The following is a 16,085-nucleotide window of genomic DNA, read 5'->3' on the forward strand; positions in this document are numbered from 1 at the left end:
CACATCACAGCCAGGAGAGACATCAACTCCTCTGGTATAATGAAGCTTTATGTTGCTGGTTTCAGTATTTCAGGGTCCACTTTATTTTTTTATTTATTTGTGTTTTACAAGAAACCCTATAGTACAGAGTGTTTCTGAGACTATTCCATAATTACATGTTTGTGTGAAATGCCTGACCTGCCACAAAACACAGAAACACCATGATTGTCAGAAAAGCTCCTAAGAGTCATCACTAAACTCTACTTTGTGACTTTACCCAGACAGAAATAATGTTGTCACTCTGCTGCTGGGAGGAGGAAGCATTTCCTCAATCTCCTCTCCCATAGTGGTTAGACTGCAACATGAGGACTTTGCAAGGTGAGAGGTGATTCCTGAACAAAGATGGTGTGGCTGTTCTGGAAAGAGAAATCGATAAAAGCATTGTCAGAATATGGTCATCTCTGAGAATTTGTCATAGCCCAGTGCTGAGGTTCTGATGGTAAAAATGGCAACCAACCAAGGCTACAGAACACTGACACTTTATAAGTGTATAGAGAATGGTGTCTGTGGGTTATGCAGTGCACAAAATTAGTAAATATTCCTTGTACGCTCCTTCTACCATCCTACTATACAAGGATTTGCATTTGACTGGTTGGACAGATTTTTACACTTTCATAACTGAACCAAGAAAATGGTTGAATTCTGGAGAATCCTGACACGAGGAAAGATTTGTCTTCGTACCTGTGGTCACTCTGAGACTTGTAGTATTCCAAGTATCCGATCCTCCTGGTGGAATGTACTGGTGAGTTTCAGGTAGTCATGTCCTGGCCCTGGGACTTCCTTTCCCTTCGGTATGTGTAGCTCTGTCACATAATGCCGTTGGAAGGTCCCTAAAAAATGTAAAAAATGTGCAGCAACTTTATGGTCTGTGGTCATTTCCTTTCTAGTGATCTGTAAATAATAGAACCGCCACCATCTGCAGAGCGACCCTCCAGTGACCCTATAACAGCAGCACCCGGTCATAAAAATGTGGAAATTCAAGAGGGTCTCCGCCTAATAGAAAGCAGCTCACTTTAAAACCACCAGCATCTAAAACCACTGAAAGCAATTAGCACTTTCCCTCCTTTCCTTGTCAAGTGAATGTGCAAACCTGGTACCGGACTACTGGACAAGGAAAGCCAAGCACCATAGACAAAGTTGTTGTGTTTTCAGATTTGCTCTGTTATGATAAGATTACAATTTTTACACACAAATGGCAAGACTGCAAGTGTTTTGTGTTATCACCCATCTGTGTCCCCCTTATTGGACGCAAACAAGCGTATCATTCCATGTCCACAATTTGAACTCTTGAGATTAATGGCCAGGCATGGCTTAAATGCTTCAAACCATAAGTTGCATTCTGAAATGCTTGGCCCTTGTATTGTGCTGCTTGGTTCAGTACGTGTTCTCCTACCTGGTGGTCCCTTGAAACCTATGAAGCTGCCATGACCACTCAGGTAAGGGGATTTCACATGGTCTGCTTGTTGGTCACCTGTAAACTGATTGAGCTGTTTTACCTGTCGAAGGATTATTTGTCTATACTATCTGGGGATTTATACACCTTTACCACTCATCCTCCCCTGCAGGAGACCTGACTTTTATTGTCCAGTAACGTTTAGTGTTCCTCCTTTAAACTGTGAGTGGACAGTGAAAGGAGAAGCAGTGGACTAATGAGCTCATCTCTGTCACTCTAATCTTTCTCCTTGTTGGCACATGAGTGCATCCAATTTACTACTTGTGCTTTTCTTCCCTTCTAGTCTAAGTCTATGTACACACGTCAGATGACTCTTGTAATCGGCTCAGGGCTGGTATCTGATGACAATCTGGCGTGTGTACAGTGCTTGTCGTCCCATCGTTGGGAACCATCATAATGAAAGTGAAGGGGAGAGAACGCAGCATGGTGCCGCTTCGTTGTTCTCTCCTCTTCATAGAGCAGGACTGTGCTGTATGTACAGCGCTCGTTCATTCATTATGCTTCTTCATTTTTTATCCTTTCCAATGACAATAATTGTATGTGTGTACCCAGCCTAAGACTTCAAGAAGCTGATACAAACTCCGTAATCTTTAAATGCATCAAGAGCTGCATGGATATAAAGAATGTTTTGAAGGAGATCCCCTTTAAGCAGATGGCTTTACCATTTAAGTGACTGACTGTAAAGCTTTACATCTTTACTGTTGTGTCAGTATTTTATTGTCATTTACTGAATATTACACTTGCAGTAATTACACTGTCATTTAATCATTGCTTGTAAAGTTTAAAGTGGACCTGTTGATGGAAACCTGCTAAGCTGAGTATAATAATAATAATAGTCGCCTTATAAGAGTTAAGCCCAGGAAATGATTCTTCACTTTGTGATAATGACAGGTGCTCTTTTCACATTAATAATCTTTAATTTATTGTCTCGCCTACCTATCTTTGACTGACATTCTCACCAATTACAGGATTAAACTTTTCCCAAAATACACGCCGCTGCTCATTAATGTCTTCTGATCGACATTTACCAAAATGAAAGACTTTTACAGCTGTCACATTTACTGGCCAGTTGGATGTTTTCTTTAGGAAAGAACGTGATGTATGGCTGAACTTCCCCTGTCATGACTTGTTCTGTATGGAAGGCAAAATTTAGGCTATGGTATATGTGAGCTGTATGGGGTGCCCCTTCCATGAGGTATGTGAGTACGTGCTGCAAATTGACTTTGTAGTAAGCTTGGTATATGTGCGTTGCTGTTCATTCTGAATAATAAACCAAAGCACATGCGCAGCATCCTAAATGCATCCATGGGTAACCACAGTGATCCTAGTGGTGCACTTTTTTGGGGAAAAAATAATGCAGTCCTTATGCATTGAAGCGTGCTAAGATAGACCCTGCACCTCAACACAGATTGTGTTTAACAATCCATGGTAAAGGACATTAAAGTCTGAATGACCCAATGACATAAGATAATCCAGGATTCTGATGATCAGGTGCTGTTCAGGAATCACTTGACTTGAAATTTTCTTCATGAGATTGCACTCTGGTTTTGTCTTCCATTTTCCCTCTTTATAAACATTCCACTCAGCCAAAAAGTAAGGACTGCTGATGCAATGCAATGTGTAATGCGCATGTCCTGCATTGCAATTCATTTTCATGCTCTGCACAACTATGCATGCCATACGTGCATTGTCTGCTTCTGTATTGTGTGTTGGGTGCCATTTAAAATGAATGGCAGTGCACCATGGTACGTAGATTGAATTGGCACCCCATCCCCCCCCTTTGTATGGCAAGCAAAAGAGAGTGACTTCCATAATCAGTGTTAAACCCCAAAATTATTTTAAGCTGGGTAGTAAGAAATTGTAGGTGGGTGGCAGCACCTGTATTGTGACCAAACTCCTCAGTTACCACCGAAAACAGCCAGGGGGTTACTGTAAAGTGCCGGGTAGTGCGCCCAGCTAAAAGGGTCTGGAGAGAACACTGTATAATTTTCATTTTTACTCTTCGCTTTTAAATCAACCTGATGTTCTTACTTGCTATTTGTGTTCTGTATTTGAATTTTTAAACTCCTCAAAGCAAGCCTAAATTCAGCTCATAGTTTTCATGTTTTAATTCTAGTGAGCTTTTATTTTTTTTAAACACAGGAAAGTCCCGCAGACTAGTTTACATTCTGTACAGCTGTGATGATGGTTTTCTGTACGAACATTGCAGACAAGATTCTGCGTGACAGAACTGCACTGGTGACAATCCCGCAAAGCCACACGTTGTTTATGTGGGTGTCATGTATAGGAATGCATGGTAAAGGAATAACCCAGTACAAAATAAAATATTTTTTTTTCTGGTTAATAAAGCTGTTTATTAGAGAGATCATAAGAATGATGGAACTTTAATCATTGAAGTGTAATTCTGTGCAACTGTCAAGTGTCGCTCTTCATATTTGACTGTGACAGGGACAGGATGTAAACTACCCAATGGGAATACAGATGACCAATATTATTATTAATACACAGTATTTATATAGCGCCATCATATTACGCAGCGCTGTACAAAGTCCATAAAACATACCAAGTTCTAAGACTTTCCTAGACAGACATGAGGAATATAAAGGTTGTGTGTAGACACCGATTAGTAATTTGTGGCAACATTTGCACAATCAGCTGGTTGTTTTGGAATGTAAAGGGTAAAACACAATAAATTTTACCCTTGAGAAGTTGTCTCAGTAGCAGGTTCATACTTTGCATATGCAAAGTTTACTAACTTGAATGACAGGTGCTCCTAAACTGTATGTAAACCCACAATCTAATTCTCAGCATGTTTGGCATCATGCCTTACTGCATACAGTTTGTATTTAATGGAAACTACCTGGAGAATCAGGCAACGCTGAGCTGTGTTGCCAAGCTTGCCATGTGCACTTCTTCATTTGGTTGCTGGACTTCCTCTATTATATAGGCAACCCAATAGTAAGACATTGCAGGCTGACAACACTGCAGCTAGTAGTGAGCCTGTAGTGTTGTCTGGCTGGCTCAGGATATTTCAGGATATTGTCTTATTCCCAGGTTGCAGCGCTTTCCTCCCTGCTTCATGAGGGAGCAATAAAGCTCAGACTCCTCTGAAAATGCTGAAGCCTCACCTACCCTACAAGCACTGGGAAAAGCCTGCTGAATCCAGTTTTATTAAACTTCAAACTTTTTTTATTGTAGGACACTTTTTTCAATATCTGTTTAGCAGTTGCCAAAGTTGTTGAATATGCGCTGCTGCCAAAGAGGTGAATGGCGCCTCTATGTATGACAATATGTGTCCTGTTGTAGGGGTCGCCATCTCTCTCCCTGGGCAATTTCCTGCCCTCTTCCTTCACCCCAGTGACAAGGTTTATTTTAGGATGCCGCAGCCATTTCTGTGTTTGTAAACAGTGCTATCATTGTCTGTATGCACCCTCCCCGTGACCACACGCTCTCTTCCTCCGCTGGGCTTGGCTCGCACTGCGCAGGCCGTGGGTGGTGAGCATTGTGCATGTATGAGAGATGATGAAGAGCACCTGTCTTGTGTACACCCTGCTAACAAAATACAGACTATTGGTCTGCTCACCATGGTTGCCAATAAAATGTAGTTTAAAAAAAAAAAAAGTGTTCAGAATGTTGTTCACTGAACTACTCCTGGATTGTAAGCTCTTCGGGGTAGAGCTTGTGTCACTATCTGTATTTGTCTGTCATTTGTAACCCCTACGTAATGTACAGCACTGCTTAATGTGTTGGTGCTATATAAATCCTGTTTATTAATATTAATTTCAAGGGAAGGTGGATATCCAGGAGATGTAACAGTCTTACCTTTACTATTCCCTGCTAAAACTTCTTAATTAAAAAAGTAAGAAACGTTTGGCAGATAAACTCTGTTCTTTGAAAGCCAAGAAATCTCCAATTCAGCAAGTGTGACTTCCTGAAACCTGGTAAGAGGCGGGGCAGTGGCACAAAGTTTACAGGGGCTGAAAAAGTTTGTCACCCTCTGTGCAGCACAATAGGAGTGGAAAGGGAGTCATGGGGGGGTTATATCTTTTGTCAGATAAAACCTTTCTGGTGTGTGTGTGTGTGTGTGTGTGTGTGTGTGTGTATTTTAGTTGTTTGGCTGAAATAAAAAAATAAATAAAAAAAAGAAAATAAAATGATTGACATTTAGTTTTGTATGTATTGATCACAATTTATATCCTTTTTCAGGTCAGTATGGGGGTTTGCTGAGTGATGCTTAGGAGAAGGAACTGTCATGCTGGAAAATGTACATGTGACCATTCTCATTGCTTGAGGGGAAACTCTGCTATTCCTTATCACATGCTCAGCCTCATCACTACAAGCCATGGGATAAACCAAGAATACTCATCCTTTAAAACAGAGAAACCAGTTCACTGCCATTCAGATTGTTTGGGTGCAGGGGGAGGTATGGTGCCCAATGAGAGGGGGTGCAGGAGGAGGAATGGTGCCCCATGGGAGGGGGTACGGGATGAGGAGGAAGGGTGCCCCATGGGAGGCGGTGCAGGGTGAGGAGTGGTGACCCATGGGAAGGGGTGCAGGAGGAGGAATGGTGCCCCATGGGGAGGGGGTGTGGGATGAGGAGGAAGGGTGTCCCATGGGAGGGCGTGAGGAGGAAGGGTGTCCCATGGGAGGGGGTGAGGAGGAAGGGTGCCCCATGGGAAGGGGTGTATGGTGGGGACGAATGGTGCCCCATAGGAGGCAGTGCAGGGTGAGGCGTGGTCCCACCATGGGTGGGGGTGCAGTGTGAGGAGAGGAGGTGCCCCATGGGAGGGGGTGCAGGAGGAGGAATGGCCTCCCATGGGTGGGGATGCAGGGGCGGAATGGTGCCTCATGGGAGGGTGTACTTCCTTTTTATCTCTCTGGTGTTTTAGGGTTATTTAACTTTTAAGTTTGATCCATGTTCTCTGTTGCTTCCTTGCTATCTAAATGACTTCATAGTTGGAACTTTGCAGGCATTGATGGGCAGGGGATTGGTCTACCCCAGTGTATCTAGGGTACATTTCTGAATAAAATAAAGCACTAGAACTGCAGAACCCATTTTTTGAGAAAATCCATACACTTCCTTCAGTGCTTCTCACAAATATTACACATGATCCTTATCTGAACTTTCCTTCACACAAAATACCATTTGACCTTTCCCCTTAATAGAGCTTTTATAACCCTGCTGATCTTCCAAGTAGCACTGGAGGGACCCTGGATCGGTGGTTTATTTAGCCAAAAATGCACTTCTTGTGGTCTTCATATCTTTCAGACCTGGGTTCATGTCCACATCTGACTAAAGGTCCTCTTCAATAAAAAAGGCTTAGGGTACAAAAAAGCGGATGTAACTGCTAAAATAAATTGAACAGAGGGAAAATTAGATACTGTAGTAATCTTTTTCACTTTTCTGCATTTTTTAAGCATCTGAAAGGAAGGTGGGGTTCCTGCTCCTCCTCCTTGTGCTGTAATCGCTATTATTTAGCATGCACACCCCTGTAGACGCCTCCATGGAATACGATCCTAATTACCAACATGCTGTGAAAAGAATATTGTGCTTGAATATTCCCATATAATGGAGCTTTTTGTGTTCACCCTGCACGGGTGTGAATAGGGTTCTGTCCGCTCGTCATGTGTCCAGCCTCGCCTGCTCATGTTTATGTAGACGCAACGCCCAAAGAGCGCAAGAAGCCTATTGAACTAAGGTTTTATTAGGCCGCTATAGATAAATAAGGGGCACTGCTAATGGAGGCACGGCCTGCACAGTAAAGGGCACCTTTCTGCAGCAGGTTAAACTTTCATAACCAGGGTGACGGACAATGGCGGTGGAGATAAAAATGGTAGCTGCCACCCATCTTGGTTTATTACCCCAGGCATTTGGTAAATTCCCTCAGGCATTTTGTAAACTGTTGTTTTGGGGATCAGTATATGTTTTTAATGTTCTTAGGCCTAGCCATGGCTTGGAGTGCCGTTCCCTCCTCCCCTGCAGGCCTTGGCACTCAGTTGCCATCCGGATCTGTGAGGTGTGTGGGATGTTAACGTGATTGCCTCGCACTAACAACATGCAAACGGACGCCCACTTCATCTCCCAGCTGCCCAGCTCCATTTTAGGAGATTGGGCTTCGTTATGTTGTAAAGGTGCTGCCAGAATGATAACTAAGACGCTGTGAAGTGAGGAAGGTGACAGATGAGGATTTGGACCGAATTGCTTCATTTTATACACGTAGAGAGTTTGGAATTGCAGCTCTGTGACGGGTTATGTGAGGTCACCTCGCAGGTTATTGTAGTGCTGCATTCCATGTCAGGTCTCTTTGTATTTTGAGAGTAAGAAAGTCATTCTGTGGGGTTTTTTTTGCTTGATCTGCATTACAGAGATTTGTGTACGTAATTGCATATTCTCTAAATAATTGAGAGGACACTTTCCTTTAACATGGAATCCAGCTTTCTGGATTTTTTTTTTGTTCTCTCCCAGTTATAAACCTTTCATGTCCTAAAAATGTGTGTGTGTTCCATTCGACTTTCCATGTGTACTTGGCATGGTTGCTGTGGCATGCAGATGCCATGCACTATGCATACGTTCCCTTGTGTTTTGAGGAGTCCTATTCTTTGTACTGCCTTCTTCTCATATGCATCCTTGTTTGTTTTTAGTCCCCAGGGTGAGGTGAACATCATGGTGGCTACAACAGGGCTGCATAGAGAACCCCACAAGTGAATGAAATCATCAAGCAATCAGTTAAATCCTGAGCAGCATGGATGGTACTTGGGTGGGTTGGTGGGGGCTGAGCATATAGGTGTCTAAGTAATTCTGGCTGCAAAATGTTTTGTCACTTTAATAACACGGATTCTGTTACTTGTCATAGTTATTCAATGTGTCTCTTAAACCCGCAAGCTTAAGTACCTTGACAGATGTTTTTATAATGGTTTCCTGCTGAACAGCTAGAAGAAGGGCCATCTGCTAGGGTCAGAGACTTTTAATGCAGTTCTGTCAGGCTAACACTGAGAACATGCTTGCAGGAGTAGAGATGAGTTGATCAGTGTCCAGCAGCTTCTCCATTATCCAGTTGAGTCCTGAACCAACCCGGTATTTACTGTCTGGGAATCAGAGGACTGGCTGCACAGAATGAAATGTATAGAACCTTTGTGTTCTCCTCAGGAGCATTGGCCCCTCTGGCTTCTGGAATTCTGCTTCTTTCATGACAAATCACTTAGTCATCTATTTAAAAAGCAGTGAATGTGATGTTCACTGAAACAAACATTCTTTGGTGGAGAATCTTGCAGGCTCAGATTCCTTCAGCTAAGATGGGATAAGGATGCACACAAGTTAAAGTTAAATCTCTGCGTGTGTTCCTAGCAGTTTAATGCACTCTGGTGCCGCCATAACTCCAGATCTTAGAGGTCAGATAAATTGATGTAGTTTCAGGTAACAAAATGACTGCCGTTTGGCTCACCTCCTGAATGGCACCTGTGTTTTGCTTTCTCCATGGCTCAGAATATTGGGCTCTTGCTATTGTTGACTGTAACAGATCCTGAAGGCCTATCTGATGGGCATTAAAATTCCCTCTCCCTGCCCACAACCTGCCTCGCCAGCTTTACACCACCCTGTGAACTTCTGAGCCGGGGCTTGGGAATGGATAGCAGCCGTCATTGCTGCGTGCCAGACACCTGTTCTGCACAAGCTGCCCTAGCAGAGATTTAATCCGTTCCCGATCTGTCACACAGCTGGAGTGGCTCCTGCTGCGTTCCACTGACCCCTGCATGGCTGCTGTGTGTTGCATGGCATTCTGGGTACTGAGCAGCTTCTGTCCCGCAAAACCTTTAGGGCCTGACACAAAACAAAATTTACACATTTGGGTTTGGGATGAGACGTATAAATAAGCTATGTACCATTATGGGTTTTGTGCACCCATCTGATCGGTGTATGTATATTATTGCAGCAGCTTGACACTTGTAACCCACCTATTAGCTCAGGGTGTCAGCTAGTAGAAACATTAGGCCACACAGTATAATTCCAGAAATCAGTTATGTGATTTCAGGTTTATTGCTCCTTAAAGTGAACCTGTCATTTACCTTAAAATTTTCAGGCATACATTCCTGACATGTCACAATATACAGCAACAGGTGGAAGCATGTTACCAATTTCCTCTCCGCCAGTGATAGGAATGCAGAAAGGTGAAGTTGTAGCAGCACAGATTGCAACAAAAACATTGCATCATGTACCTGCTGTAAGTTTTTGTGTGTCCCCATTGGAATAATTTCCCATCATATCCTGTCCAGGCCTAATTTTTTTTTGTTTGTTTTTCTAAAAAAAAATATATATAACTTGCCCAATGCTGTGTTTTTTATATTGCACAATGAAATTGAACTTTTTTTTCTTCAATTTTGTGCTGCCTAAGTTTTCCGAAAGTGTGGAAATTTTCAAATGAAACGCCTTTGGGCCAATTGGAAACCTCCCTGTCCTTATAATCGCTCCATTGCACCAGGTTCCGATTGGAAATTTTTTTCCCCTTTATGTGACCAGATCCAAGAAAATCTCTGCATGAAAGTTTGATGTAATTTCTTACTACGGATATGACAAGCCTTAGGAGGATTTTGTATTACTTTACCAATGCAGAGTTTCTCTTTAGGTCTTCTGTTAAGTTTCCCTGGTGCTCTGGACTGTGGTTGCATTGAACATGCATTGAACATCCTGGTCTGCTTTGTATTAGATCCCTGACCTCTTTCGTCCTAAACTTTGGACACTTTAACAGCTTTGTAAATAGTGAAAAGGTATTGTTTTTATTATTTTTAGGCTGATCTGTATGCCTCTCCCTCCCAGTCAGGAAATAAACTTCACTGGTTCTGTGATACAGGAAGCCACCAATTCACTGTTTATTTTTGCTGAAAAAGTTTTGTTGCACTTTAGTTTGTCTCTAAACCTTGTATGATTAGGGAACTCTCTGGCAATGCCAGGCTCTGGGTCCCCCAGCGACAAGCCCCGACAGGCTCTGGGGCCCCCAGCGACAAGCCCTGACAGGCTCTGGGGCCCCCAGCGACATGACATGCCAGACTCTGGGGCCCCCAGCGACATGACATGCCAGGCTCTGGGGCCATTCAGTGACATGCCGTGCCAGGCTCTGGGGCCATTCAGCGACATGCCATGACGGGCACCACAATGTTGTTTTCCTGCACTCTGTCTTCAGGGTGGCCCTTTATGTGTCATGTCCTTGCTGGGGGTCAGCTGAGGTCCTGGAAATCTGTTTGTTTCCAGGTTTGGTCAGTCTCAGGATGTGAACGCAGAGCTGGGTGATTTAATTATTCCCGGCACAGGACATCTTTTTTTTCCTGTTATACATCACACTATGAATATGAATCTCTCCCCCAGTTCTGGAATTCATGTGTGCAGTCCGGCTGTAGAAAATGTTTTTATCCTCACAACAACCAATCATTTACTACTGACGTTTTGCTCTGGCATCAGTTGTGCCCCGGTAATTACAAATAAATTGGTTATTTTTAGTCTTCATTACCATATCATGATAGCGGAGTTGGAGCTGAAATGGAAAACGGGAATTTTAATTTATTATATTTTATTAGCTCTGATTAAGCCTGGTCTTGCAGCGGCTGGCACTCTGTTCTCCATTGGAAACAGAGTCAGTCTCTCTCTCTCTCTCTCTTTCTCTCTTTCTCTCTCTCTCTCTCTCTCTCTCTCTCTCTTTCTCTCTCTCCCTCTCTCTCTCTCTCTCCCTCTCCCTCCCCTCTGTACAGCACTATAAAATGTGTCAGAGCTATATCAATGTATGAGTGATTGTAGAAGACATTAGAACATGAGATCGTCTGGTATATATTTAGTTTTGCAGTATTTTGAAGGTGCTGTACATTCCCAAGGAGGTGATGCGGCTCTTTAATCCCTTTTAATAATCCCCCAAATCATTGGGCTTTTTCTCCCGGTTGTGGTGCTGCTTTCATAGCCTGGTAATAGAATATTGCTGTATGACAGCGTGTCCCAGCCATGTACTGTGGAATGTCTGTACTGCGCAGCTGATGAACGATACCCAATAAGCGTCTGCAATTTTCCAGCCAGCGCACTTTCTTCTCTCTATCTCCGCTCGCACACTCCAGAACAGCGGCCCTGAGAATGGGATCATTTATTTCCAGCCCGATGTCCTAAATGTTTTATTAGGAACGCACTCTACTTAATTCCCTTCTGCAAGCGTCTGATTGTGTGCCAAAATAACCGCATCGCTCTCCAGAATCAGCAGGCTGCACAGGCCTCAGCGTTCACTAATATTAACTGATGGGATGCACATAAATTGGATTTAAACAATGGGCTCTCTCTGCGGGGGAAAGTTTAACTCCTCACATGCCAGGCCGCTGAGACTCTTTCCCATGCCGAGGACCCATGAAACCAAATTTGGCTTGGATTCTAGACATTGACACCTACATATCAAAGGGGCTCCGGGCATAACATAAGATGATTGGAGATCAAGTTATGATCTCAAGCGGAGGAGATTTTCCTGGGCACCGCTAACTTCTGTCTGGTGTGAAGGATCCTTTGTGAGGAGTAAGGTTTACCTGTTGCAGCTCCTGTGTGTTTCAGGTATCTATCTTGTATGCAACGAAGCTTCATCAAGCAGTGAACATCACCCAAAGTTTTGTCAAGTTGGCTTTGCTGTCTGCGTCCCTTTACAGAGATTTCCTGTTTTAGAGACTGAACAGGAAGTGGGAGGAAACCTCTCCAAAGTGAGGGGAATTCACGGGAACAGGTGTCCCCAATGGGAGATTTCCTCTTGTCTCCTGATTCTGTGACATCGCTTGTAATATCTGAAACAATGGTCACCAGGACAAATGGGGGCGGAATCATCCAGAGGGGACATAGACATCGATAAAAACCAGGTGGGGGCTTTAATCCCTCAAAACTCTATCCAAAGAAATGGCTATGGATGTAGATAAACCCCAGCTCTTTGTTGCAGATGTCATAATCTATTATTATTATTTATATAGCGCCAACATACTACGCAGCACTGTGAATTAAACAGGGGTTGCACAAGACAGACAGATACAGACAATGACACAGGAGGAGAGGATCCCATCCCGAAGAGCTTAAATCTAGGATTTTGAGCATTCAGTGCAGATATCCAACAGTATAAATAGAAATCTACATTTAAATAGAGGTTTTTGAGTCAATTTTTAAAGTTTCCAGATCTGTCATTGGTGCTTTTGCAGTGACTGAATATCATTTGAATAAAGAGCCATCTTTTTCTGAGCTGCTCTGCAAATAAATAATGATGTATTATAGTTCCTGCAGGGCAGCAGATCTTCTGGAGAGTCCAGTAAGAAGGTTGTCCTGGCATGCTGTGACTTGTAGTGCTTCCCTATGTATCAGTCTGTGTGCTGTCCGCACTGTGAGCCTGTTTACCAAGCCCTGAACTGTGCCAGTGCATTGCGCAAGGCTTTGCAGAGAACATTTAGAGCTGAACTACAGACAAATGGCTAAATAAACAGATGAAATGCATCGCTGGGAGCTGTTTAATTTGCCAATAGAATTTAGTTTGTCCATTCAGTCCAGAGATTTATTCTGCTATACACAGCACAGTCCTGCAGGAGATGCAGAACCTGAGTTTTCTGTGCTTCAGTTCAGTGTTACTTACAGGTCCTGTGACTGGACAGTGAATGGAGAAGCCACAGATTACTTTCTCTCCTCTTGTCTACTTGTTATTGCATGAACATTTTATTATAACAAAAGGACTCCTTGTGCTGCTTCTCATTCTCGCTGTCTGAGCTGTGCTGCAAAGTGCTTTTTAATGATGCTAATTTTACATTAAATAAGTAATCGGCACAGAATATGCATTTAAAGATGTAATATTGAATGCAGATTGCATTTTGTGTTTTTCTTTTTCTTTTTTTTTTTTTTTTTATTTGATGGAAAATTTAGTTATAAGGATAGAATTCTTCATGGCAACAGAGCTTACAATCTTTTTTTTTTTTACTCTGTAGACAGATGAAGATTTCTTTACTTGTATTACATTGTCACCAGTGTGACCGGTGACCCAGACAGCTGGGCAGTCATTGACATGTCCGATTGTGAAACGTTAACAGGAAAACGCAAGACGAGACTGTAGGAAGCTGTGACGCTCTCCCTGTCTGGGTGGCAATGTCAAGGCTGCACTTCATGACCCCAACAGCACTTGGACGTTACTTCAGGAAAATAGGCAATGATTTGGTGGTGGATTTACTGTCACCCCAAATTGTTTTCCAGATGATGGGGAAGTGGACCCAGCAAATCTAAGTCTGTCTAGGCATGCTGAGGTTTCTCGTTCCACAGCAACTGAAAAATCTTGCTGCCTGAGTTTGTTGATGAAATAATAAACATGTAGAATTTGTTGGGTTTTTTTATTTCTGTTCTGTAGAGAAAAGTAAACGAACATCCCCTCTGGGACAGGTGTCCCCATTAGGAGATTTCCTCTTTTGGTTAAAAGTTGAATATTTTCATTCAGTACCTATCTTGTTGAGAGTCTGGTCTTCCAGTCATTAACCTCCCACAGGACACCACCATTCTGTTTCCAAATGCAGTCTATTTACTATACATAGATGATGATGTCTCTTTTGAGACTTTTATTTTTGATACAGAACTTCATTTCGCATTCTTTTTGACTGATGGCATCTGCAACTTGCATGCCATCCAATACCAATTCTTGCAACTCTGTTTTTTTGGAATATCTCCATTGATTGGCTTCTTTTTACCTCTGTGCCCCACAGTACCTCTATACTGCCCCAATACCTCACTACCTTCTCCTCCACAGATGAATGACACCTAGTTTTCCTGGGGTCATGCTGTGGGAGCAGGGGGTCACAGGTCACCCTGCATGCTCAGGTTTATTGGTGTAAAAAGCAGCACTTATATCATTACATCAGCACCATTATCTCTGTCCTTGATGACAACCAAAACGGCTATATTTGCATGACGACCAGCAACTCTCTTCTCTGGGCTGGCTTTTATCGGTGATGGAGCAATCGGCTCTAACATGATTTTGGCACTGATTTCTGCATCATTGAAGATCAGCCAGAGATTGGTCCAGCTGCATATGTCTGAACTCTTCTTATACACTTCTTGTGCTTTTATTTATGGTTTTATGATGACACAACCTCACTCTAATGTTTATGGGCCTTACTGAAGTGTGAAGTTGTACAACTTTGTATTACAAGTATTATTAAATGATCTACAATCTTCTACTAAAAAAATCAATTTCTGTGTTTCAGGTTAAAGATGGCGGTCCTTTAGAGGAGCCTAAAAAGAGAGCCGCGGTGGTGGCTGCCCCCCCGGCCTGAACAATGGAAGGCGGCCAAAATGATAAAGTGAACCAGGCTCACGTCCTGTTTGACCGCTTTGTACAAGCCACCACCTGCAAGGGGACATTAAAAAGTTTTCAGGAACTATGTGACTACCTGGAGCTGAAACCACGGGATTACCGTTCCTTTTACCCCAAACTCAAATCCAAACTTAACTACTGGAAGGCCAAAGCCCTGTGGTCGAAACTGGACAAGCGGGGGTCCCATAAAGACTACAAAAAGGGCAAAGCCTGCAGCAACACCAAGGTGAGCTACACCTGCTGAACAGAGAGTTGAATATACAACTCTGTTCACAGGTTGTTATTGTAACATTTGCCTGAGTATACTTTTGACATAGCTAGCACCTTGTTTGTTGCACTTTCTTCCACATTTTTATTGGAAATTGTTTTACAGGTATTGTAGATGTAGGTAGATTTACAGGTTTGTAGAACTCCCTCAAGTGGCATTTTTTGTGTGCTCACATAAATACATACAAGTTGCAAGATAGTTCATGTTGATTTCCTGATAAATAAGTGTATATGAATAACTAAAACATTTCTGTTTGATGGAATACCAAATAATTATAGGACATGTTTCACTTTGTTATTGCTTTCTCTATCCTCATAAGGAAAATGTATTCTGTTTGCCCTACCTATTGTCATCAAAACAGTTACTGATAGAAATGGCAAGTCATTTCAATAGGGAGAAATCTTTCAATAGGTACACATGTTCTGGTAACTAGTAACAAGAGAATGTCTACCAATATATAGAGAGATCATCTCACTTGAAGAGGATTCTCCTTATCGGAACACAGAAGGTGAAAAAAAAATGATGGGACTTAAAACCCTTCAGTACTCTTTAAAGCAAAACAACTGTTATATACAATTTTGTTTACCTGCTGCCTAACGCAGTATCAGCTGGGATATTGATAAACCTGTCCTTTTAAATTTCCTCACATTAAAATTCAGCATAGCCATTTATATACAGAATTGATTTTAGTTCTGTTGTATTAGTGTTTATTTGTAGTGCTAATTTTTATGCTGTGAAAACATTGATCCTGGTTTGTCTTTGCAGTGTTTGATCATCGGTGCTGGGCCATGTGGTCTACGTACTGCTATAGAGCTCTGCTTCCTCGGGGCCAAGGTGGTGGTGGTGGAGAAGAGGGACGCCTTTTCAAGAAACAACGTCCTTCATTTGTGGCCCTTCACCATCCACGACCTACGGGGCCTTGGAGCCAAAAAATTCTACGGAAAGTTCTGTGCTGGAGCTATTGATCACATCAGTAAGTATTGTACAT

General features: G+C 42.6%; 1 protein-coding gene across 19 annotated transcripts in view; it reads left to right on the plus strand.

Moving 5' to 3' along the window:
* Positions 1-16,085, plus strand: part of MICAL3 (microtubule associated monooxygenase, calponin and LIM domain containing 3) — a 97,553-nt gene that overhangs the window by 15,727 nt on the left and 65,741 nt on the right. For all 19 annotated transcript variants that reach the window (XM_072400008.1, XM_072399994.1, XM_072399990.1 and 16 more), the window contains exons 2-3: positions 14,720-15,055; positions 15,863-16,070. In XM_072400008.1, the coding sequence (XP_072256109.1) occupies positions 14,792-15,055; positions 15,863-16,070 (472 nt within the window). In that variant the 5' untranslated portion in view covers positions 14,720-14,791. The remainder of the gene's footprint in view (positions 1-14,719; positions 15,056-15,862; positions 16,071-16,085) is intronic.

The sequence above is a fragment of the Pyxicephalus adspersus genome, chromosome 2 (assembly GCF_032062135.1).
Source record: "Pyxicephalus adspersus chromosome 2, UCB_Pads_2.0, whole genome shotgun sequence".
Lineage (NCBI taxonomy): Eukaryota > Metazoa > Chordata > Amphibia > Anura > Pyxicephalidae > Pyxicephalus > Pyxicephalus adspersus.